Source organism: Trichechus manatus, unplaced genomic scaffold (genome assembly GCF_000243295.1).
Source record: "Trichechus manatus latirostris isolate Lorelei unplaced genomic scaffold, TriManLat1.0 scaffold00056, whole genome shotgun sequence".
Classification (NCBI taxonomy): domain Eukaryota; kingdom Metazoa; phylum Chordata; class Mammalia; order Sirenia; family Trichechidae; genus Trichechus; species Trichechus manatus.
Genome location: NW_004443992.1, coordinates 13,608,108 through 13,633,293, shown reverse-complemented (window position 1 = coordinate 13,633,293; position 25,186 = coordinate 13,608,108). Strand labels below are relative to the sequence as shown.

Here is a 25,186-nt window from a genome sequence, read left to right as displayed (position 1 = left end):
CTTGTTGTTTATCTTTTGGATTTCTAATTATTGTTTTTGTATAATTTCTAGTTGTGAATTTGTTTTGGCATTTTGTTCCTGCATTATTTTCCTGAATTCCTCCATTTTTTTGTCTGTATTTTCCATGTATTTGTCTATTTTTTCTGCATTTTTGTCTGCTCTTTGCTTCAACTCTTAGATAATTCTGAGTATTAGAGATTTGAATTCCCTATCAGGTAGTTCTAGTGCCTTTTCTTCTACTGGAAAGGCATCTGGTGTTTTATTTTGAATGCCTATTGGAACCATCCTGTCCTGTTTTTGTAAATGTTTTGATATTGTCTGCTGTCTTCGGGTCATTTAGTAGTTATTTTTCTCGTTTATTGATTATAGATTTGTTTGTTTCATCCTTTTTGTTGTTGTTGTTTTTAATTTGGCTATGTCTAAGCAGGTGGGCTGTGTGTTCTCTGTTGTTTGCTCGCCTGTGGGAGTGATACTTTTCGCCTCCTTCTCCAATTGGCAGTGTCAGTCGCTCAGTTATGGTACAGCAGGGCAGGTCTAGCTGAAGAGGAGTTGCTGGGATGGGTTGTTTGTGTCACTTACTACAGCCACCAGGGCAGGTCAGTAATCCGTGCAGGGCAGATTCCAGTAGGCTGTGCCTTTGCTGCTTGGTGGTGTGATGTTAAGCACACCATGCAGGTAGGCAGGATGGAGGGGGGAGATTGTGATGTGTGGAGCTAAGATGGGTATGGGAGAGAGGAGAGAGGAACAGGAGCCAAAAACATACCAACAAACAAAAAAAGAGTTCTAGGGGAGCTTGCCATTGGAGTGGAGAGATGAGAGACTGTGAGATGGAGAAAAACAAAAAGGGGAAGAAGAAGAAAAAAAAAGAAAAAAAGAATAAATAAAAATTAGAAAGAAAAAAGAACAGCAAAGCTCCCAGGTATCCCACTGGTGCAGTATGAAGTCTGGGGAAGTTGTCCCCAGTTGTTGCAGTACAGCCTGGCTAGAAGGCATGGAGGAATTAAGCACCAGGTATTTAGGGGACAGGAAGAGAAGGAAGGTATAGAGAGATGAGACTGAGTAATGAAGAAAGACAAAAAGGGATAAAGAGGAAAAAGAAAACAAAACAAATTAAAAAAAAAAGGAACAAGAAAACCCCCAAAAACCAGAAAGAAAAAAAAAAACACGAAAAAAAGAGAAATGCACTCAGGGATCCCTCTGCGGTCTGCGCAAGCTGTGGGGGTAGGTCCCGAGCCGGGTAGCACTGCTTGGCCAGAACAGGCTCCCAACTCGAGAAAAGGAAAAGAAAACAAACAAACAATTCAAAACAAACAAAAGCCCCAGGATCCCACCAGCATGGCAGCCCAGACCAGGAAGCAGTTCCACACTCGAACGGAGCTCTGCAGCCCCCCAGGAAGAAGCAAAGATGGCACATGGAGCCAAGTATTTGAGTGAAGGGAGGGGGAGGTGATGAGAGGTAAGGAAGTAATCAAAAGATGCAGACAAAAGCAACACCAGCAGCCAACAAATGGCACTCAGGGAGTCGGTCAGTGCTGGCGGGGGAAATCCAAGCAGCCGGTGCTTCCCAGCCAAGAGACTGTGGCCTCGGGAAGCAGAGGAGGCTGAGGGGTGAAGAAGCGTGGGGGGTGGGAAAGCATATATCGCCTATTACCAGTTGTTCTGTCTCCTGCTGGAAGCTCTGTGAAGCTGCTTTCTTGTACCCCCTATTTGCTGGTCTCTGATAGGAGTCCAAGATGGTGGATCCACATTGCGTTAGCTGATAGGGGACCTCTGTGTGAACCTCTCCTCGTTCTCCATTCTCTGTCAGTTTTCTCAGTCCATTTGGTGCTTGGCTGAGTTCTTCATCTCTTCATTTGATGTTTTAGGGTTTCAGGATTGCTTTTCTCTCTGTTTGGCTTAGTTTTTCAGATCTTTGCTGTGGAGGGACGGCGTGGTGCCTCTGCCTAGAGCACCATGTTGCCAGAAGTCCAGGACTGTTCTTTTTAGGATGTATATTTGGAAGTCTACGGACTCATTTTCATTTGATTTTTACTTTACTGAAAGCTGTTCAGGCCTGACAATGACATTCTAAACGATAGACCCTCATCAGGGCTATTTTCTAAATACAACTATTATAGTCCTATAAAACAGGCAGTAAGAGGATGTCTATCAGTCTCAATTTCCATTTTAAATTTACTTCTATGTGCTGTTATCTTCCCACCCTCCCTGGTTGGGAGTGTGAAGCTAGGGTTACACTGATGAAGTAGTATAACACTACCTAAATGCAAAGATGAAGAACCTTCCCAAGTCTACTGCCAACACTTTATCTGATCTGTAATACAGAGACCGGGGTTTGCGTTCTCCCTCTCTAAAGTTATCTTTCAGAGTTCAGTTTCCTTGTCTGTAAATGGTGATGATAATGCAATTCTTTACATATTTGTGTCTTTGTTCATAAGCCTATCTTTCATAGTGATAGTCAATAGTATTCATGAAAAATCAGACTTTTTCAGTGTTGCTATAGTCTCCATGAAACTGTCTTAAGTACTTAGATTAAGTTTACAGAATATCTCCTTGAGTACATATGCCACAATTTATGCTGAATTATAATAGACTCTTGATTTCCCTGCTTCCTTTCACACCATCAACAGATTAAAACTCTGCCTTAATTTTGTCAATCTCTGGTTTGGAAACCTCATTGCCCTCACAAAAGGAGGTCCAAATTCCTGAGCCAGTCTGTAATTCAAATGCCTCTACAAGCTGGCCTCACCCTATCAATCCCAAATGAACACTGCAAAAATCCAGCCAAATTGGCCTAATTGCATCCCAAATCACTTTTCTCATTCCTGCCTTTGTCATTCTGCCTTTCACACCCTCCTGGAACTATCTCTGTTCTTCCAAAGTAGTAATTAAGGTCCATCTGGCCTAAGTCCCAATTCTGTCAAAAACACAGTTTCATACACTTGGGGTGTACTTGCTAAATCACGGTGACTTTTATTCTCAGCAATTTTTTATGTGTTCGAACTGCCTCCCTGTAGTTATTTTCTTAACTCTTCTTTTGTATCCTTTACAGCATCTAACAAAGTGATACTGAATGAATCAGGTTTTTTTTTCTTTTTTTTTTATTGTGCTTTGGATGAAGGTTTACAGAACAAACTACCTTCTTATTACACAGTTAGTACACAACATGTTAACACTCTCCCTTCTCAACCTTGGATTCCCTATTATCAGCTTTCCTGTCCCCTCCTGCCTTCTCATCCTTGCCCCTGGGCTGGTGTGCCCCTTTAGTCTCGTTTTATGGGCCTGTCTAGTCTTTAGATGAAGGGCAAACCTCAGGAATGACTTCATTACTGAGCTAAAAGGGTGTCCAGGTGGCCATACTCTCGGGGTTTCTCCAGTCTCTGTCAGGCCAGTAAGTCTGATGTTTTTTTGTGGTTTAGAACTTTGTTCTACATTTTTCTCCAGCTCTGTCCAGGACCCTCTATTGTGATCCCTGTCAGAGCAGTCGGTGGTAGTAACCTGGCACCATCTATGTATTGGAGCCCTGGTGGTGCAGTGGTTAGATATGGCTGCTAACCAAAAGGTCGGCAGTTCAAATCCACCAGCAGCTCCTTGGAAAGCATATGGGGCAGTTCTACTCTGTCCCATAGGTTGCTATGAGACAGAATCAGCTTGACAGCAATAGGTTTTTGTTATTGTTTATTTCTTCTGAACCCACTGGGTTAAAAACAGTTCAGTTGTATACTGGCTTACATGCAAATGACTATCTTCAAGGTTTTCCACTACAGCATTGCTCATAATAGGAAAAAATTGAGAGCTAAAGATCCAATCAATAGGCGACCGGTTAAATAAATTATGGGACAATGGATTATGCAATTGGTAAAAAAAAATAAGCAAATTCTTTATGTAGTTGTATGGAATACCTGAGATTTATTACTTAGATAGATATAATGAAAAATGCAAGGTGTAGAACAGTTGTGTTGAATGCTAGTACTATTAAGTCTATGCGTATGCTTAGAGTTCTGGAAAGATCTAAGAACCTGGTAACACTGGTTGCTTTCATGGAGGTGAACGGGAGGCCTAGGGACAGGGGAGACTTCACTGTATACCGTTGAACTTCTAATTATCTTAACATTATCTATTTTTAAAAATGAAATTAAACTATGTATTATTCAAGGCTGTGCAATCAAGATTTCAGTTGTAAGCTTCACTGCTTATAAGTTTATATCTGTGACTTGAATTGACCATTAAAAAAAAAAAAAGCCGTTGCCGTTGAGTTGATTCCGACTCATAAGGACCTTATAGTATGGAGTAGAACTGCCCCATAGGGTTTCCAAGGAGCGGTTGGTGGATTTGAATTTCTGACCTTTTAGTTAGCAGCCGAACACATGACCACTGAACCACCAGGGCTCCAAACTGACTATCACAAGATTTGAATGCCTTTTTTTAAAAAAACAAATTTTTAATCACTAGTTTTTTATCACTAGCAATTTTTGTTAATACTTAAAAACATTTTGGTCAAATTAGTTGGTGCTCAATCTCCTTTATATGTCAACGACTGCTTAGGTTACTCACTAGTTACTAAGATTCTATTTTTTCACAGCAGTTTGTACAATGTGGTAGTCTGCTATTTCCAGTGTCCCAGGATCTCTGGTTCTTTAGAAATGAAGTGCTGCCCTCCACTGGCTCTTATGATAGTGACATGAAAATTTCTTTGGTGATTTTAGAATGGGTCTGTTGTAGTAAACATTGCTTAGTGAAGACGGGTTTTACTTAATTCCATACCTACATGTCTGATTAAATTTTCTTGAGAATTTAAACAAATTCCTGCACTTAAGGCAGCCACAATAGTGTTAAAGAAAATCAGAGAGGTAAGAAACAGCACTGCCTTGGTATGAAATGACCTAAAATAAATCATTTACTCTCTTTGGCGCATATCTACAAAATAAGATGGTGCAGTGGTTAGGAGCTCAGATGCTAACCAAAAGATCAGCATGTTTGAATCCACCAGCCGCACCTTGGAAACCCTACGGGGCAGTGGGTTTTTTTTTTTTTTTTTTTTCCCATTTGGTAGAAACTTTAAAATCTCCATTTTTAAAGAAAAATACTACTGTAAAAGAAAATCTTATATATACCCAAAATTAACTGTTAAGATACAGCTGTTTCCAATAATTGACTTATCACTTGACTAAACATACAGCCTCATCCCAGAACATTTACCTGCAGGACTACCTCAGTATTGAAGTTCCCTCAAATATAGGTTCAATCAGTTTTAAATCCAGTATCTCACATCTTGTCCCCACCTCCACACGCACATAAATCACAGCCTGGAAACCAATCAATTATAACTTTTCTAGCACGTAACGCTACTCCCAATCACATTGCCAATATGGGCTTTAAAACGTGTTCTCTCTTGACGGTGATGCAACATCTGCATTGCAGACAATTCATGACGAATTCTGGGAAGCTTTCCAACTTGACTTCCTTCCTTTGGAACAGGTGTCCCCCAGTTGCATTGTGTCCCACCTCATAGCATTTAGTATTTAGTGGGACTTGCAATTATGGAATTTTTTAAAATACAACTGACCCAACTTTAAGATGCTGGGTTACAAACTACATCAAGTCAGTCATTAAACCATTTGCTACTTAACTAAAAATACAGGCCTAGTCCTTGCTCACTTAATTCCCTCACCTCAGTTCCAAACGCACCCAGTATTATTTATGGTGTGCTGTGTGTACATAGGAAGCCTGGTGGCACAGTATTTAAGAGCTTGGCTGCTAACAAAAAATGTTGGCACTTCAAATCCACCACTTGCTTCTCGAAAACCTTATGGGGGCAGTTCTACTGTCCTATAAGGTTTGCTATGAGTCAGAATCAACTCGAAGGCAATGGGTTTTTTAATGGGTATTAATACTGTGGTAAAACTGGTATCATGCATTTCTGAGGGCATCACTAATGGGTATAACTCCTTCATACAAAAATGCACTAAAATTGAGTGTTTTTATTATTTATAAAAATCTATTAAACACCCACCTGTAGTCACAGTATTTTTAATAACTTCCTTTTTGGCTAAATGTCTAAAAGAATGCTTAGCCAAATTTAAATCATTTCTGAATCTTACTTAACGAGTTCCTTTCCTCAAAAGGAAAATACTCTACCCTACTTAATAGACTCAAGAGCCAAGGGGTTGGTTGTCATTTAAGCTTTTATTTAAGTGCAATGATCCAGGATGGATTTTAGATCTTGTTGAAAGCAGCCACATCCATAGACTGCACATAGTCTTCAAAAGCAGTTATCTTTTCCTCCAGCATATCTGTACCAACTTTATCATCTTCAACTACACACTGTATTTGAAGTTTTTTAATTCCGTATCCCACCGGAACTAGCTTAGCTAAAAAGAGAATTTAAAAAAAAAAAGGTTACATGAGCAAGGTCAAGTCAGACACAAAAGGACAAATACTGTTATTTTCCCACTTATGTTTTGTTATATGTATTTCACCACACACAAAAAACTAGTTACAAAAGTCACTGATTGGCAAAGGTTGAAACCATACACAAATTCCAGATGCCCAAAAGCAAAGAGTAAACTCACAAGAGCCCCAGACCAAGCCATCTGCTTGAATGCTTCTAACACACTCTTCCAATTTTGCCATGTCTGTCTCATCATCCCAAGGTTTCACATCTAGTAAGATGGAAGACTTGGCAACAAGTGCAGGTTCTAAAAAAGTACAAGAAACAGCATTAATCAAATAATCATATTCTTTCACTCTAGTGCAACACTTAATATCAAATATCAATGTTTTGAAATGGACCATCTCCATAGCCAAACAAGCATCTTGTCTGTCACACATATGCCCACTTTCTGTTTTGCTAAGAAAGAGGTGCTGAATCATGTAACAGTTTCTTTCCCACAGAGGAATGCCACAACTGCTACCATGAAGACAGCTGCAGACCAGTAGCTGTGGAAGTTTTAGGAGAAAGGAAGATTTTTAAACACCGATCTATTCAATGAATGTAGAGAAAAGTACTCTGGAGTCAAGCTTAGAAAGATTCCTCCTATCATCATTATGAAGTTAATAAAGTACAATCAACACAAATCATAAAATGACCTACTTTTGGCTTTCTTTGACTCATACTGTGCAAGGCGTTCTTCTCTTAGCCTCTTCGCTTCTTCACTTTCCTGTAGAGAAAAATGCAGTATTTCAAAAAGCTAGTTGTTCGCCCGCTGAAAACTAGTGGGGTCATCACAAGAAACAGAACCAGCTTTATCAGAAAAAAGCAAATCCATCACGAGCTCAGCCGAAAGATGGTGATTTGATTTTATTCATCATGTAACCAGTAAGAAGTCTTAAAAGACAGTTAAGTGGCATAGCCTGAATCTGAATCAAGGCAATTTGGCTACAAAGCCAGTGCTTAAGCACAATGATATGTTACCTATCAATTTATGCTCTTATATAAAGATGTCATACCTCCTCATCATCAGATCCAAAGAGATCAATGTCATCATCATCTTTACTATCTGTAGCTCCACTTCCTGTGGTGTCTTCCACATTAGCAGGGCCATACTTGCCCAAAGCTTTCTTCACTCCTGGCAGGCTTGATAAAAAATTCAAATTCAGCTACTATTAGGATGGGATAACGTCCTTCTCCAAACACAAGTGATCTTGTCTTCATCACTATTTATCAATAGACCCCTTCTGTACTAAAATTTACCCTTTAGCACACTCCCAGGTAAACACTTTTACACGTTCAACTCCTCACCCAACAAACATTAGTACCATGTGAGACATTAGTCAATACTCACTATGATTTACTCTTTCAGTATGAACATTTCTGTTTGAGATTTCATTAAGTATGCTCATTTCCATTCTTAGTGAACTGGAGTCCACTTCCCCAAACTTCCACCCTTGTTGGCAGTTTCAGAAGAATGGCCAAGGACTGAATGAATGAGCCACCCTCTCACCCCAGAGGTGGCCCCCCTAGGTCAGGGTCGAGGCACCTTGGCAGGGCAGTGTGGGGAAAAGTTGAACTGCTGTTGTCCATGTTCTACCTGTTCTGTGAAAAAATGGAGGACTTCAGTCTCTTTGGCCTTCTAAAGTCACAAATAAATTTAAGCTTACAATATCCCAACAAAACTAAAGTAGTCTGGGTCCAATTTTGTCATGCGAAAACCCTGATTTTAAGTTTAGAAAGTATTCTAGTCTTCTAAACACCAAGAAATTTTACCTGGCCTTTTCCTTTTCATAAGACTTGATGTGATTATACCAACGCAGGGCATGATACAAGTCCGCAGGTGGTGGGCTGGAGACTGCTTCAAATACTGCCACGTCTGCTTGTGATGGCACATACCTGCCGATGACAGAAAAATAATTACACGTGCCTTTCAAAAAAAAAAAGCCATACACCAGCAAATAAATGACAAAAGTTACATTCAAACTAATTAGTGGGAACTTGTCCATTATTACCTGGCTATCTAAGCTGCTTAGGTTTTTTTAATAAGCTCCTTAAGAGCAGGAACCACCTGTTTGGGTCACCATGCCACCCTGAGCAATGTCTGCTACTTAGAAAAGAACTCAAGGACTGCAATTTCTAACGACAGCTCCATCTATACAGGCTAACATTTATTAAACGTGCAAAAACGCGGAAAAATTCGGTTGAGTATAGCAAGGGGAAAAAAAAAATTTCTTTTAGATTCCATTTCCCCGCAACCCCGTCCCTTGAGGCCGGCCTCGAATGGCATGGCGGACTTTGGAGCCAGAAACCGGCGCTTTCCGCGCCCCCTCTAGAGGCCCGCGGCCAGGCCTCCTTCCCCCGCGACAGGACCCACGTGGTCTCTGCCGGACACAGACCCGCACACGCTCCCTCGCCGCCCCGTCTCCGCCCGTTTGCTCACCCCTCGATGTAGCTCTTGTCGGCCAGGTAATCGTTGAGCACCTGGAGGCCAGCGGGGGTTTTCAGGTCTCCGAAGCCCATGATGTCGGCTGTATCGGGAGCTAAGCGGCGGCTGAGGAAAAGAGGAGCGCAGGCAAACGGCGACGCGCGCTGAGAGGGGGGAAAAAAAAAGCCACGAAAGGCCGGAAAACTCCTTATATAGAGACGGAGGCGTTTCCCTTCACCTCACCCGGCCGAAGGTTAAAGGTCAAAGTACGTTACCGTTCTCATTCCTCAACATAAAAATTGGGGCTCTAAATTAAATGGCTAACAAACAATCCGCGGGTTTTTCTTGTGTTTGGAAATAAATTAATAAAAAGGGTCATTTCTTAAATCTGTACTTCCAGGGCTCCCGAAGACGATGGGAACCGCCCCTTGAGACGACGGAGATTACCGAACACTCTGGGACTCGGGGCCTCTCGGCCGCTTCCGGCGGAACTGCGGATTCAAGCCGTCCCCCAACAACCCTCGCCTCTTCCCCGCCGATCCACTTTCCTCCCGCCCCGCGTCGGATTGACGGAAATTGCCGAGCTCAACCTCGGCGGGAATTTGTCGTATCTGGGGCTTTTAGTCCCTTCCGACTCTCCGTTCACCAAGCCCGGCGGACGAAGTTAGCCGGAGCCGCCATATTGAATGAGTGACCGGCCTCTAAGGGGGTCGGTGTAATCCAAACATTGAGCAGAGCAGCGTCGGCGGCTCCTGAGAGAAGGTGAGACTGCGTTTCTGTGGGAAGGCTGAAGTATCTTGGCCACGGGTTTGTTTCTTGGCGCGACTGTTTTTTTCGGCCCAGGTGGCAAATTCTCTTGTCCTTGACTGGGCGCCTCGTCCCGCCCCACCGCGTCGGGAGCCCCCGGGAGCGGGCAGGTGGGGACTGTTAGCCACGGTTTCTGATCTAATAGAGCAGAAAGGAGGAGGAGGAGCCCTAGGGAGCGCTGACCTGAATGCAGGCTTGTGGGTGACCTTTCATCTGCAGGGGAAATGCAGGACACAGTCCCCTCTCAGGGAAGGAGGCCGTTTTGTTCACCGAGAGAGGACAGCTGTGTCAAGTGACAGGCCGAAAGCGTGAACGTTTCCCCCAAAATACCCGCGTACCGGTACTTCATTATTTGACTGCCATTGCCTTAGCAACCGCTCACGCCTCTGATTGTTTTTAGATTTTGTTTTGTCCATTGATTATTGCGTTGGGTAGTATTGTTTATTCCTTTGATGGGGAAACTGAGGAAGGGGAAATTTAAAAAGTTAGTTCAGGGTCGCTCCGCGAGTAACAAAGCTGTTATTTAAAAGTTTTTGGGTTCTAATGCATGTACTGTAAGATCGTGGATCAGACACAACTGTACAAAAACAAACTGAGAGTATAGAAAGTGTAATGGGAACTGTTGCTGGTGAATCAACATCAAGTTCGTTGTTTGCAGTGTTCTTCTTCCCCATCACGTTGTGCGGCAATTGTATTAGCCTGCCAGAGCGTGTACGCTTATCCAGGAAAGTGGTCTCTAAATTACGGGCAGAGATCAGAGACAGAATTCATTTAGCAAATAGTTATTGAACGTCTACTATAAGCCAGAAATGAGTCCATGAAGAAAACTAAAATGAGGTAGTATGACTGGGGAGTAGTCATGAAATTTTGGATAGGCTAATCAAGGAAAGTCTCCCTTAGGAATGGTTTTTAAGCCAAGACTTGAAGAATGAAGGCCCAGAAAGATCTGAGTTCTCTTAGATTTCTGTCAGAAGTGCGAAGAGGGGAGGAGCTGTAGGGCCAGTGTGGAAGCCTGGACACCTATTAAGAAACTCCAGGCAAGTAATAGTCCAGGCAGGGGGTGATGGTGGCTTGCAGTGGAGTGGTAGCATGGAGGAAGAGAAGTGGATATATGCAGGACACATTGTGGTGAACACTCCATAGTATAATCCCTACCCACACTGAAAAATATTCAGTCTAATTCCTTTCCATATGAAGTTGGTGATTTGTTTCTCCATCTCATTAAAAAATGCCAGTGGAATTTGGATCGGGATTGCATTGTATCTGTAGATGGCTTTGGGTAGAATTGACATTTTCACAATGTTGAGGCTACCTATCCATGAGCAAGGTATGTTTTTCCACTTACCCAGGTCTCTTTTGGTTTCTTGCAGTAGTGTTTTCTACTTTTCGTCTCTGGTTAGATTTATTCCTAAGTATCTTCTTGGGGGCTATTGTAAATGGTATAGATTTGGTGATTTCCTCTTCGAGGTTCTCTTTGTTGGTGTAAAGGAATCCAACTAATTTTTGTATGTTTATCTTGTGTCCTGAAACTTTGCTGGAATCTTCTATTAGTTCCAGTAGTTTTCTTGTGGATTCTTTGGGGTTTTCTGTGTATAAGATCATATCATCTGCAAATAGAGATACTTTGACTTCTTCCCTACCAATTTGGATGCCCTTTATTTCTTTTTCTAGCCTAATTGCTCCGGCTAGGACCTCCAGCACAGTGTTGAACAAGAGTGGTGATAAAGGGCATCCTTGTCTGTTTCCTGTTCTCAAGGGGAATGCTTTCAAAGTCTCTCCATTTAGGATGATGTTGGCTCTTGGCTTTGTGTAAATGCCCTTAATGATATTGAGGAATTTCCCTTCTATTCCTATTTTGTTGAGAGTTTTAGTCATGAATGGGTCTTAGACTTTGTCAAATGCCTTTTCTGCATCGATTGATAAGATCATGTGGTTCTTGTCTTTTGTTTTATTTATGTGATGGATTACATTGATTGTTTTTCTAATGTTGAGCCATCCCTGCATACCTGGTACAAATAGCACTTGATCATGGTGAATTATTTTTTTGATATGTTGCTGAATTCTATTGGCTAGAATTTTGTTGAGGATTTTTGCGTCAATGTTCATGAGGGATATTGGTCTGTAATTTTCTTTTTTTGTGGTGTCTTTACCTGGTTTTGGTATCAGGGTTATGCTGGCTTCCTTGAATGCAAACTGCCGACTTTTTGATTAGCAGCTGAGCTGTTAACCACTGCACCACCAGGGCTCCCTTTGATGCCCAGTACTGCCTAAATTGAATTTAGCTTTAACTGACATTTACTGAGCTCCTATAATAACACACAAGGAGTCTTGGTGACACAGTAGTTAAAAGCTCGGCTGCTAACCAAAAGGTCGGCAGTTCAAATCCACCAGCTGCTCCTTGGAAACCCTGTGGGGCAGTTCTGCTGTGTCCTGTAGGGTCGCTCTGAGTTGGAATTGACTCGACAGCAACTGGTTTGGTTTTGGTTATAATAACACTTATGTCTAGAAAGTATTGTTTTCCTCCTGCTTTATAGATAAAGAAGCTCTGGTTTGCCAAAAATCATTTACTAGTTGATGACATGCTCAGTGTCTATAAATTTAGTATTACATATTCTGAATTAATATAATTTGTGAAGTCTGAATTAATGAAATTTCCCATTTTATATAATCTCTGGTAGAAATACAAAGCTTTGTGTTTAAAATTTACATACTATTTTGCTCTCCCTTTACTGTTGGAAGTACTTCATGTTGATACATTTTAGTCATCACATAATTTGCATTTTAAATGCCTTTTAAAAAGTTCCAAATGAAAAATTATCATTTTCGATGCTTAGCCCATATGGTCAATAAGCAGACAAAAAACTTAAAAGTTCAGGTAACTTTTTTTTTTTTTGCTTATGTGTATCTTTATTTATCATGTTCTTTATTTAATCTACTCCCATTTATTTCAATAATTCGGCAAACCTTTTAACACAGTTTTTCTGCTTCAACTCTATTGACAGTTTGGTCTGGATAATTCTGTGTTGTGGGGGACTGTCCTGTGCATTGTAGGCTGTTTGGCAGCATCCTGGCTTCTATCCACCAGATGCCAGTAGCTTCCCTCAAGCTGTGACAACCAACAATGTCTCTTGGGGGCACAATTATCCCTGGTTGAGAACCACTGTTTTAGAGCTTACTGTGTGCCAGGCTTGGGGATAGGTACTGAAGATAGTTTCAGGAAGTCCGTAATACAGTGAGGGTAGAAATAGCATAAACAGATCATTGCAAATCTGTAAGATAAATGTACTACTCAGCTGTACTAGCGAGAATAGCGCTCAAGAAGCCTCAAAGGCTTGGGCTTGTCAGCTGTCTCAGAATGTCTAAGGAGCATTTAGTACATACAACATAGAATGGTAGAATGCATATTGGCAGGAAATGAAGGCAAAAAGGTAGGCTTCATTTTACATAAAATGATAAACTCAAGACTATTCTTGGAGTTTATTTTACTATATGTTGTTGTTTACCATTGAGTTGATTCCAACTCATGGTGACAGAAGTATGCAGAAGCCTCTATAGGGCTTTCAAGGCTGTCACCTTTTGGAAGCAGGTCTCCAGGACTGTCTTCCAAGGCGCATCTGTATGGGTTTGAAACGCCAGTCTTTTGGTTAGTAGTCTAGCTCTTAACCATTTGCACCACTTGGGGGCCACTATTTTACTATATAGTAGTGTTTAAGTTTGATTGTTTCTTTATAGTTAAAACAAAACAATAAAACTGACCCTCACTTAGAATTAGAAGGCCCAAGTTTATACACTCACTGCTCCTTTTTAGTTCCTTGACATTGTACAAGTTAGTTAATCTCTCAGAGACTGTCTAGATTTTTCATACATAGAATTTGAGGGAAAGATCAAGACTTGTGAGTATTCAGTGACAGCATATGTAAAGTGCTTTAAAAAAATACTTTAAAAAAACATGAAATATTACCAAAAAGTTGGTAGTTTTTCTCTTATAAGAATATAACTCTTCTTTGTTTTATTTTTAGTGATATGTTAAGGGTACCTTTAAGAAGGGCCTTAGCAGGCCTTGCTAAGTCTCCTAAAGGATGTGGTGAGTATTTTTTTAGATCTGCATTTGTGGGCACTAGGCATTATATCTTTGTAAATCCCTAGGTCTATAGAATGCTTCTTAAAAGACCCTAAAACCATAATTAGTTTTAAGTAAATATAGAAACAAGTAAAGCAAGTTGAATAGGATAATTTTCAAAATACAACTTTACGTTAAGCAGTTTACAGAAATTATCATGGGAATAGAAAGTAGTAGGGACTGCCTATCAGTGGGAAAATGGAAAAGGCACAGTCATTCTCCTTTTGAAAAGTGGTCTTCCCATGAAGTGGTATTAAAAATTTCAAATGAAACTACTATTAAAAGTAGACAGCCATATCCTATTTGATATTCAGTATTGAAAAGCTTTTTCTAATTCAGTATTTTAAGTTTGCACTAAAGAACTAGAGGGGAATAGTATAAAATAAAAATCTTAAGCTCGTAGATTTTAAGCAGTTAAATTTTGTTAAGCTACTATAATAAATTCAACTCTATTAGTTTGTTTTCCACCTCAATTTTTTCCCCCACCTTAATATTTTTGATGGTTAGTTCGCACAACTTCCACAGCAGCAAGCAACTTGATTGAAGTATTTGTGGATGGTCAGTCTGTCATGGTGGAACCGGGAACTACCGTCCTCCAAGTACGTTCCAATTCTTTATTTTTGTGTGTGTGTTCTATTTGTTTGCTTTTAATACTGATTTATTTTCTTTATACTGTTTATTTACTATTTACATCTGAATTTTTCAAGAATTGCTGATAAATGCTCAAAAAAGAACTGTAAGTAGCAAAATTATATGACAGTAAGTACAATTTTAAACCTTGGCATTGCAAAGTGAATTATCTGCTTTTGGCATTCTTAGTGAAATTTGACAGTTCTTTTTACTTCTGCCTTCCAAATGAATGCCCATTAAAATATTTGAAGTTACATAAAATGAATTATTACTTGCTATGGGTAAGTTTGGAGCCCTGGTGGCACAGTGGTTAAAGAGCTTGGCTGCTAACCAAATGGTAAGCAGTTTGAATCCACCAGCCACTCCTTGGAAACCCTATGGGGCGGTTCTGCTCTGTCCTATAGGGTCGATATGAGTTGGAATCGACTTGACGGCACCGGCTTGGGTATTTTGGTTTATAGGTTTTAAATTTATGAACAAAAAGTAAGCTTTACTGTGGGCCTGCTTGATGCTTTTCATGTTCATATTGCCTTTTTATTTTTAGCAATATTTTTTTGATGTGTCCTACGAAGTAGGTAAATGGAGGGTAGTGCTTTCTTGAATTCATGCCTTAAATATTAATTTCTCCCAGTTACTCCAGAAATAAGTAAGTCATGGAGAAATGATGTCTCATTCCATCTGCAGGTTATCACAGAACTTAATGCTCTTTGTTCATTCCAGCACTATCTGCCAGGCAAAGACATGTAAACAATATAATACTATGTACCAAAAATATGTTCAAGGTATAGTAGACAGTATTTTAGGTGGTGCAAACAGTTAATACACTTGGCTGCTAACTGCAAGGTTGGCAGTTTGAGTACACCCAGAGGCACCTCAGAAGAAAAGGCCTAATAATTTACTTCTGAAAAATCAGCCATTGAAAACACTATGGAACACAGTTCTGCTCTGACAGACATGGGGTCGCCATGAGTCAGAATTGACTTGATAGTACCTGGTAGAAAGAGATATCAGAGGCATCTCAGGTGATCTCTGAGGAGGTTTTAAAAGATAAATAAGTTCATATGGAGACAAAGAGGGATGTACATTTCCTATGGAACAATAATTAGCTAAGGCAAATAGCTTGTTGTATCTGTTGTTGTTATGTGCTCTCAAGTCGGTTCTGACTCATAGTAACCCTATAGGAGAGAGTAGAACTGCCCCATAGGGTTAGCAAGGAGCGGCTGATGGATTCAAACTGCTGACCTTTTGGTTCGCAGCCAGGCTCTTAACCAGTGCGCTACCAGGGCTCCTTATGTTTAGAAAGCTTCAAATAGTTTAATACTGGTGGAACATAAGGCATAAGCAGATGATTATAGAAAATAAGGTTATTGTGGTAGGGAAGGTCCAGTCATGAAAGACAATACATGCTGCGCTAAACAGCTTGTAATTTGGCCCATAGAGAGTTTGGGTGGCTCTTTAAGCAGGGCAGCAACATGCCACAGTGACGGTGATTGTAGAGGATGGTGGTTTGGAAAATAGCAACACGAGAGAGAACAAGGAAAGAGTATCTGATGTTAGTGGAGCAAGAAATGAAAAGCGCTAAATTAAGATAGTGGTAATGGTGATGGAAACAGAAGAACAGATTCAAGGGAGAATGAGATATATATGGGACTTTGGGATTGATGAAGAGTGGAGGATTTTATGTGGTTTTCTGGCTTTTTTAGCTTATTTGGGGATGTGTAGTAAGGGAAAGAAATAGGTTGTGTTTAAGCTACCTGTGGAGCATACAGAGCCCTGATGGTGCAGTGGTTAAAGCGCTCAGCTGCTAACCAAAAGTTTGGTGGTTTGAACCCACCAACCGTTCTGCTGGAGAAAGATGTGGCAGTCTGCTTCTGTAAAGATTTACAGCCTTGGAAACCCTATGGGGCAGTGCTACTCTGTCCTGTAGGGTCACTGTGAGTTGGAATCGACTCAACAGCAGTGGGTTTGGTTATTTTTTTTTTTGTATAGAGCATACACATGCAAGTGCCCACTTAAGAGTCTGAAGCTTGGAGAAGTAGAGGGCTGTCAGGGCTTCAGATAAAGATTTTAACGTGATTGTCATAATGTGAGCTAGTATGAAGGCTAGGACAGTATTTCTCTTGTTCACTACTATACCACTGCACCTAGTACATAAACTAAAACAAAACAAAAAAACAGCAAACCCATCGCTGTGGAGTTGATTCCAACTCATGGTGAGCTAGCACATAGGCAGTACTAAATACGTTTGTGCTAACTGAATAGTTAAATCATTGAAATTTGATAAGATTGCTTTAGAGTGAGGGCTGTGAATGAAAGAACTAACTCTAGAGGGAATTCACAATTATACATGAAGGAAGAGGCTCTTGGCATTGGAGAGGGTAGAGGTGATAATTGGTAGAGCAGGGCCCCAGAACACGCTAGTACCCCTCACTAGGCAAACAAGAGCTGGGAAGATTTTCAGTCACAGTGAGAGAGTGAGTCCTGGGTGAGGTGTATAGAGCCAAGGATATGGTGTCTCAAGATAGTATTAGATCATAGCCAGCTAGACCAGGTAAAATGGAGTCTCTAATCCAAAGTAGGAGAGATAGGCAAGGAGGAATTCCAGGTATGAAACCACCAGGGCAGAGTTTGTGGGGGAAGCCGTGGACAATGGCTCAAAGCAGATATTGAGAGTCAAGACTTCAGCCTGGTCTAAAGGTACTTTATCCAGTTTCTTCCGCATAAGGTGTGAGCATGCTGAGCATCCTTAAAGAAGCAGCTACAGAGCAGATAGAGGTTGGGATCAAGAGCAGAGAAGGAAGGAAATGTCTTCAGAGACTGAAATAAAATGGATGAAATTTATAGATTGGAGTGATAAGATAGGTGGGTGTCGCATCATTTTTTCCTTGGTTTTGGGCAAGAACCAGCGTGAGGTAGGTCAGGTCCTTCTAATGTAATTTTTTTTTTTTTTTTTTTAACTTTGTCTTGTAGGCTTGTGAAAAGGTTGGCATACAGATCCCTCGATTCTGTTACCATGAAAGATTGTCTGTTGCTGGAAACTGCAGGATGTGCCTTGTTGAAATTGAGAAAGCTCCTAAGGTACTTGATACCTAAAATTCCACACCATGCTGTAGAAGGTAGAAAATTTTAAATCTTGCAGCCAACTTTATTTAGAATCAGTATTGTAGTGCTGTATGGTTACTTCTAAATTTAATATTTTTTGTTTGTTTGATTCTCTTCATTTCAAAACTGGGAACACATTGATGAAAGTGCTTTATAAATGCAAGTGTCATATGATTGTAGTAGTTTAAAATTAGAGGTGTCTTCTTAAAGTTGTCTGTATTTTCAAATAATGATACATAGCAAACCAGCAGAATGTGGAGTTTCCAAGTAGTACATTAGAAGTGCTTACTTATCTTGCACCATTTTCACTAGTAAAAAGTATTGCAATAAAGAGGTTTGCTTTCATTTTTTTTGTTTGTTTTTTATTATAAAATATACATAAAATTTACCATCTTAGCCTATTTTGAATGTACATTTCAGTGACATTAACCACATTTATAATGCTTGTAACCATCACTACGATCTTATTTCCAGATTTTTTTATCATCCTAAATAGAAACTATACCCATTAAATAGTAACTACTTATTACCCTCTTCCCTCAGTCCCTGGTTACCTCTATTCTACTTTCTATGAATTTGCGTATTCTAGGTATCTCATAAAGTGGAATCATATAATATTTATCCTTTTGTGTCTGGCTTATTTTGTATAGCATGTCTTCTAGAGTCATCCATGTTGTAGCATATATCAGAACTTCATTCCCTTTTATGGGTGCATAATAGTCCATTGTATGCATATACCACATTTTGTATAGCGATTCATTTGTTGCTGGGCACTTGGGTTGTTTCCAGCTTTTGGCTATTGTGAATAATGCTGCTGTAAACATTTGTGTACAAGTATCTGTTTGGGTCTCTGCTTTCAGTTCTTTTGGGTACAATCTAAGAGTGGAATTGTTGGGTCATAAGGTAATTCTATTTTTAGCTTTTTAAGGAACCAGTAAACTGTTTTCCGCAGTGACTGCACCAGCAATGCATGAGGTTTCTAGTTTCTCCACATCCTTGCCAGCACTCGTTATTTTTGATGATAGCCATCCTAGTAGGTGTGTCATTGAGGTTTTAATTTGCATTTCCTTAATGACTAATGATGTTGAACATCTTTTCATGTGCTTATTGGCCGTTTGTAGAACTTCTTTGGAGAAATGTCTATTCAAGTCCTCTGCCCATTTTTAAATTGGGTTTGGTTTTTGTTATTGAGTTATGAGTTCTTTAATATTCTTTAATACAAAGAGTAATTTAATATTTAGTATTCTGGATATGAAATCCTTGTCATATATGTGGTTACCAAATATTTCCTCCCATTCTGTGGGTTGTCTCTTTCTTGGAAAAGCCCTTTGATGTACAGAAGTTCTCAATTTGATGAAGTCCGTTGTTATCTATTTTTTTCTTTGTTGTTCATGCTCTTGGTGTCATATCTAAGAATTCACTGTCAAAAACAAGGTCGTAAAGATTTACCCCTATGTTTTCTTCTAAAAGTTTTATGGTTTTAGTTCTTGTCTTTAGATCCTTGATCCATATTGACTTAATTTTCATATATGGTGCTATGTATGGGTCCAGCTTCATTCTTTTTTTGCATGTAGAAATCCAGTTGCACCAACACCACTTACTGAAGAGACTATTCTTTCCCTATTGAGTGGACTTGGCACCTTTGTTGAAAATCAGTTGACCATAGATATATGGGTTTATTTTTGGATTCTCAATTCTATTGTATTGGTTTATATGTCTGTTCTTGTATGAGTACTACAGTGTTTTGATTTCTGTAGCTTTGTATTACATTTTGAAATCAGGAAATGTGAGTCCTGCTTTGTCCCTCTTTTTCAATATTGTTTTGACTGTTTGGGGCCCTTGCAATTTCATATGAATTTGAGGATTGGCTTTTCCATTTCTGCAAGGAAGTTTGCAATTTTGATAGGCATTGCATTGAACCTGTAGATTTGTTTGGGTAATTTTGACATCTTAATATTAAGTCTTCTGATCCGTAAATGAGATGTCATTCTATTTATTTGAGTCTTCAGTTTCTTTCAGCAATGTTTTATAGTTTTCAGTGTATAAGTCTTTTACCTCCTTGGTTAAATTTATTCCTAAGTGTTTTTTTGTTTTTGATGCTTTGCTTTCACTTTAATTGCATTTTGACTTATGGAATTTTAATTCAGTAGTGCCTGCTAGTCAAAGTACAGTTATTTGATGTTCTGTTTCAGAACTTCTTATAGAGGAATATTAGAATAAACTTAAGAAGTAAGATTTCTTATTTATTCTTATGACAAATGTAAAGTGCCAGATTGTCATATTATGAATATGAATGAAAATTTTTAGAACTTCTGTTAGAAAAATACTATATTCTTTGCTTGTTTTTAAATTATAACTTAATGTTTTTATATATTGGGTTACTTGTAACTAAAGGTAAAGGATGCAAATACTTATAAATTTTTCCATTGAAATTCCAGGTTGTAGCTGCTTGTGCCATGCCTGTAATGAAGGGTTGGAATATCCTGACCAACTCAGAGAAGTCTAGGAAAGCCAGGTACTTTATTATTGCTACATGCAGTGATCTTTCTTAGAGCAGAAAATTGTGCATTTCAGCTTTTAGACCTTCCCAGAGATTAGGAATTCATTAGTAAGCTCTGAAGAAATTGGTGTGCTTGGCTTCTAGGGGCAGTGGAAGTGAATACAGACAGTAGAGGAGGTCAAGTCAGAGGTTTGTGGTATTGAGCCTAGAGTGGGATCAGCAGTAAAAACCTTTGTTCAGCAACTTGCTCAACTTTTGACAGACAATGAGCCTGGGGCTTATTGAGCTCAGAATATTGCAGTGGAATGCTGGGCAGAGTGATTTAATCCTTCATTGAACTGATTGTGTTTACTTGTTTGGGGTTTGCATTTGTGTGTATTTGTTTTGAATTAATGTGAATATTTTCTGAGGACCATTCAGAAATTTTTGATAATTTTGTATTGTTAAAAGTTATAATTTTCTAGATTCTCCAATGACATTGTATTCTAGACTCCTATAAATATTTCAAGATTGACTATCAGGATAATGGTTAACATTGGAATTTTTTATAATAAACGTAAAATCAGTACTAACAATGTAAGAGAGCATACATCTGTGAAGATTATTTAAATAGCCTATATGTAAATCAGTTTGAATACCAGCAATTTATATCATTTTATATCTTATGATTTTCCATACAGAGAAGGTGTGATGGAGTTCTTATTAGCAAATCATCCACTGGACTGTCCTATTTGTGACCAGGGAGGTGAATGTGATCTGCAGGTACATAGTCTAATTTTGTAAATTTTTTTGGTTGTTTCAAGTTTTAATTTCATTAGCAGCATTAGGTTGACTCTTTCATAATCTACTTAAGGACCAGTCCATGATGTTTGGAAGTGATAGGAGCCGATTTTTAGAGGGGAAACGTGCTGTAGAAGACAAGAACATTGGGCCATTGGTAAAGACCATTATGACTAGATGTATACAGTGTACTCGCTGCATCAGGTAAGCTTTTGTTTTCTTTCTCTCTCTTTCCCTTCTGGAATATCAGTCAGTTTTACACTTATTTATTCACACAATGTGGTGGAATAGCAACAATGGAAGCGATGACAACTTTTGTTTAGTAGGAGAAGGATTTTTTGTAATGTTTTTTACAGAAACAAAATGGAATAAGTTGTTCACTTTCAGTTAATACCAACTTCGGTTGGGTTTAAAAGTAATAATTCGCAAACATTCATTTTGTGTTGACTTAGTGAGCTGTATAGGTATGATTTGTGCACTTTCTGCATGCATATTATACCTCGGTTTTTTAAAAAGCAAACATTAAATTGTTTTTGATTCATGACTGCTCACCATTGAAAATAGCCTTGTCTTTTTAGTGTTTTGAAAATCACTAACTCTTGATGATCATGAATAGGGAAGGAAGTAGTTTTGATAGATTCTGCTACTTGACAGTACATTTTTATCTTCCAGGTTTGCTAGTGAGATTGCAGGAGTAGATGATTTGGGAACAACAGGCAGAGGAAATGATATGCAGGTTGGCACATACATTGAAAAGATGTTCATGTCTGAGCTGTCTGGGAATATCATTGATATCTGCCCTGTAGGTGCCCTGACCTCCAAGCCCTATGCCTTCACTGCCCGGCCTTGGGAAACAAGGTATTTATCTTTGCATTTTTTGATGGTTTATTTGTCCTTAATTCCTTACTATCAAAAAGATTTAAGGGTCATTCTCTTCCCGAGTTCTGATTGTTTGGATTAGCCAAGTTTTTATGTTTGCTCTATAGAAAATCCTCTAAATGGAAGATTAGTAGTTAGACTGAAGCATAGGATGAACTTGTGCAAATAAATTGTAGTTTTCTTAGAAATTAATTTCCTAGTACTTAACCCACAAAATTATTTTATTCATATATTCTTTCAAGAAGTAAAGTAATCCTGATTTCTTAACTTATAGCCTCCTCTTATTGTATGTTGTTTTCAACCATGTAGATACATCATACTTCACTTTATTTGACCAATTCCCTTTTATTGACATTTAGCTTATTTCTATTTCTTTATCACTACAAATCTGTGATAAACGTTGCTATTCATAAGCTTTTTATATATCTCTGAGTCTTCCTTGAAATTAAACCAAGAAATGGAATAGGTAGATGCAATAGGTATGAATATTTTTAAGATTCTTGAAACACAATCATCAAATTGCCCTCCAGTTTTAAACTCCCACCAAAGTATGTGAGAGTATCTCAAACTCTAGGTTTTAAACTGTGTATTTATGTATGCTTGCACTCAACTACTAACCTAAAGATTGGTGGCTCAAACCCACCCAGTGATGCTATGGAAGAAAAGCCTGGCAATCTCCTTCCATAAAGATTACAGCCAAGAAAACCCTATGGCAACAGGTTTTTTGTTTTTGTTTTATTTATGTATCAAAAGGATTTAAAGTGGGAGGTAGAGTGGGATGGGGTGAAGAGGAAAGTAAATAACTGCTAAGTTTCAATAGAAGTGTCTTTTTTTTTCTTTTTCTTTTAATGTTATTATAATGTTCTATAGCTGAAAAATAATTTTTACCTCCAAAAGCTGACTGCTCAAAAATAATTAATACCTTAGTAACTTTAGGCTTAGTGGGGAAGGGTAAAGCTTTTCTTCATCTTCAGCTTCTAAGCTATGAAAAAAAATAAAATAACCTAGTCTTCTAAATTTACCACTAAAAAAAGACAAACAAATTTATAACTCAAAAAAACAGTTTAATTTGCATAGAGGAATTTGTAAGGCATTATACTGAGTGAGTTTAGTCAGTCACAAAAGGACAAATATTGTTTAAGACTACTATTATAAGAATTCAAGAAAAGGTTTAAACAAAGAAGAAAACATCCTTTGATGGTTGCAAGGGTGAAGAAGAAGGGAGGGGGTATTCACTAACTAGATAGTAGACAAGAATTATCTTAGGTGAAGGGAAGGACGGCACACACTACAGGGGAAGTCAGCACAACTGGACTAAACCAAAGCTAAGAAGTTTCCAGAATACAGCCAAACACTTTGAGGAACAGAGTAGCAGAAGTAGGGGTCTGGGGACTATGGTTTCAAGGGACATCTAGGTCAATTGGCATAACAAAGCTTATTAAGAAAATGTTCTGCATCCCATTTTGGTGAGTGGCATCTGGGGTCTTCAGAGCTAGCGAGTGGCCATCTAAGATGCATCAATTGGTCCCAACCCACCTGGAGTAAAGGAGAATGAAGAACACCAAAGACACAAGGAAAGTATTAGCCCAAGAGACAGAAAGGGCCACATAAACCAGAGAGTGTATCATCCTGAGACCGGAAGAACTAGATGGTGCCCGGCTACCACCAGTGACCACCGTGACAGAGAATGCAACAACAGTCCCTGATGGAGCAGGAGAAAAGTGGGGTGCAGAACTCAAATTCTAGTAAAAAGATCAGACTTAATGGTCTGACTGAGACTGGAGGGACCCTGGAAGGCACGGCCCCCAGACCCTCTGTTAGCGCAGAACTGAAACCATTCCCGAAGCCAACTATTCAGAGAAAGATTAGACTGGACTATAAGACATAAAACAATAATCGTGAAGAGAGTGCTTCTTAGCTCAAGTAGATATATGAGACTAAATGGGCAGCTCCTGTCCGGAAGCGAAATGAGAAGGCAAAAAGGGACCGGAGCTGGTTGAATGGACACAAGAAGTCGGGGGTGGAAAGGAGGAGTGTGCTGTCACAGTATAGGGAGAGCGATTAGGGTCACATAACAATGTATGTATAAATTTTTGTCTGAGAGACTAAACTTGAATTGTAAACTTTGATTTAAACTACAACAATTAAAACAAAATTTTTAAAAACAAAGAGAAAGTATAAATGCACTTGCTATTTCAAAAAAAAAGTTTAATTTGTACTAGAGAAAACAAATAATATATCCAGCTGTACACGTAAATGTATTTATATAGATTTGTATGTTAACCCACATTTACCTTTTCCAGTTGTTTTAATTTCTGTGGATTTGAGTTATTGCCTGTTATCGTTTCTTTTCAGCCTGAAAGACTACCTTTAAAATTTATTTTAAGGCAGTTCTGTTAGCAACAAATTCTCGTAGTTTTATTTATGAGAATGTCTTTATTTTGCCTTCATTTTTGAGGAATAGTTTTGCTGTATATAGAATTCTTGGGTGATAGATTTTTTTTTCTTTCATCCCTTTGAATATGTCATCCCACTGCCTTTTGACTTGTTGTTTCTGATGAAAAGTTAACCTTTAATCTCATTGATGCTCCCTTCTATGTCATATGTCATTTATACCTTGCTGCTGTTAGATTTTTCGTTTTTTGGCTTTCTGTATTTTAACTATGATCTGTCTACGTGCAAATCTCTTTGTATTTCTCCTGCCTGAGGTTCACTGAGCGTGGATGTGTAGGTTAATAGTTTTTCATCAAATTTGAGATGTTTTCAGCCATTATTTCTTCAACTTTTTATTCTGCCCCTTTCCTCTCCTTTTGGGACTCCTTTATTGCATATGTTAGTACACTTGATGTTGTCCCACAGGTCTCTGAGGCACTATTCATTTTTCTTAAATCTTTTTCCTCACTGTTCTTCACATTGGATAATTTCTCTTGATCAATCTTCAGATTTACTGGTTTTGTCTTTTGCTATCTCAGATTTGCTGTTGATCCTCTGTGGTAAATTTTTTTATTTCAGTTATTGTACTTTTGAACCCCAGAATTTTTTCTTTTTTTTTTTTTTGCTTTAACAAAGAGAGATTTATTTTCTTGAAGTCTAGTATGCTAGAAGTCTGCATTCAGGGTGTCAGCTCCAGTGGAAGGCTTTCTCTGTTGGCTCCCGAGGAAGGTCGTTGTCATCAATCTTCCCCTGGACTAGGAGCTTCTCAGCACAGGAACCTCAGGTTCAAAGGACACGCTTTTCTCCTGGCTCTTGTTTCTTGGTGGTATGAGGTCCCCATGTCTCTGCTCACTTCTCTCTTTTATATCTCAAAAGAGATTGGCTTAAGACACCATCTAATCTTGTAGATTGAGTCCTGCCTCATTAACATAACTGCCACTAATCCCATCTCATTAATATCATAGAGATAGGATTTACAGCTGTGATGGTTAAGGTTGTGTGTCCACTTGACTGGGCCATGATTCTCAATGTTTTAATGTAATCACTCCCATGATTGAATATACTGTAAGTAGCCAGTCA

At 39.0% G+C, this 25,186-nt stretch overlaps 2 protein-coding genes and 2 non-coding genes across 11 annotated transcripts in view; 1 reads left to right on the top strand and 3 right to left on the bottom strand.

Annotated features, from left to right (window-relative positions):
- Nucleotides 1–6,164: 6,164 nt before the first annotated feature.
- EEF1B2 (eukaryotic translation elongation factor 1 beta 2) lies at nucleotides 6,165–9,337 on the bottom strand. Its single transcript, XM_023733024.1, has 6 exons — nucleotides 8,871–9,337; nucleotides 8,204–8,326; nucleotides 7,447–7,573; nucleotides 7,091–7,157; nucleotides 6,570–6,695; nucleotides 6,165–6,368 (listed from the first exon to the last, which is right to left on the bottom strand). Exons 1-6 carry the CDS (start codon nucleotides 8,948–8,950, stop codon nucleotides 6,214–6,216), a joined length of 678 nt encoding a protein of 225 aa, XP_023588792.1. The 5' UTR covers nucleotides 8,951–9,337; the 3' UTR covers nucleotides 6,165–6,213.
- On the bottom strand, nucleotides 6,812–6,944 carry LOC111820932 (small nucleolar RNA SNORA41). The gene has a single exon (XR_002824439.1). It is a non-coding gene; the product is annotated as a small nucleolar RNA SNORA41 (small nucleolar RNA).
- LOC111820931 (small nucleolar RNA SNORD51) lies at nucleotides 7,238–7,316 on the bottom strand. The gene has a single exon (XR_002824438.1). It is a non-coding gene; the product is annotated as a small nucleolar RNA SNORD51 (small nucleolar RNA).
- An 84-nt stretch (nucleotides 9,338–9,421) lies between the features above and the next one.
- The window catches only part of NDUFS1 (NADH:ubiquinone oxidoreductase core subunit S1), a 32,283-nt gene continuing 16,518 nt past the window's right edge, over nucleotides 9,422–25,186 (top strand). The window contains exons 1-8 of one of the 8 annotated variants that reach the window (XM_023733018.1): nucleotides 9,422–9,617; nucleotides 13,682–13,746; nucleotides 14,308–14,381; nucleotides 17,383–17,490; nucleotides 19,953–20,029; nucleotides 20,695–20,776; nucleotides 20,868–20,998; nucleotides 21,467–21,652. In XM_023733018.1, the coding sequence (XP_023588786.1) occupies nucleotides 13,686–13,746; nucleotides 14,308–14,381; nucleotides 17,383–17,490; nucleotides 19,953–20,029; nucleotides 20,695–20,776; nucleotides 20,868–20,998; nucleotides 21,467–21,652 (719 nt within the window). In that variant the 5' untranslated portion in view covers nucleotides 9,422–9,617; nucleotides 13,682–13,685. The other 7 variants (XM_004378262.3, XM_023733017.1, XM_023733021.1 and 4 more) reach the window with 7 other exon arrangements.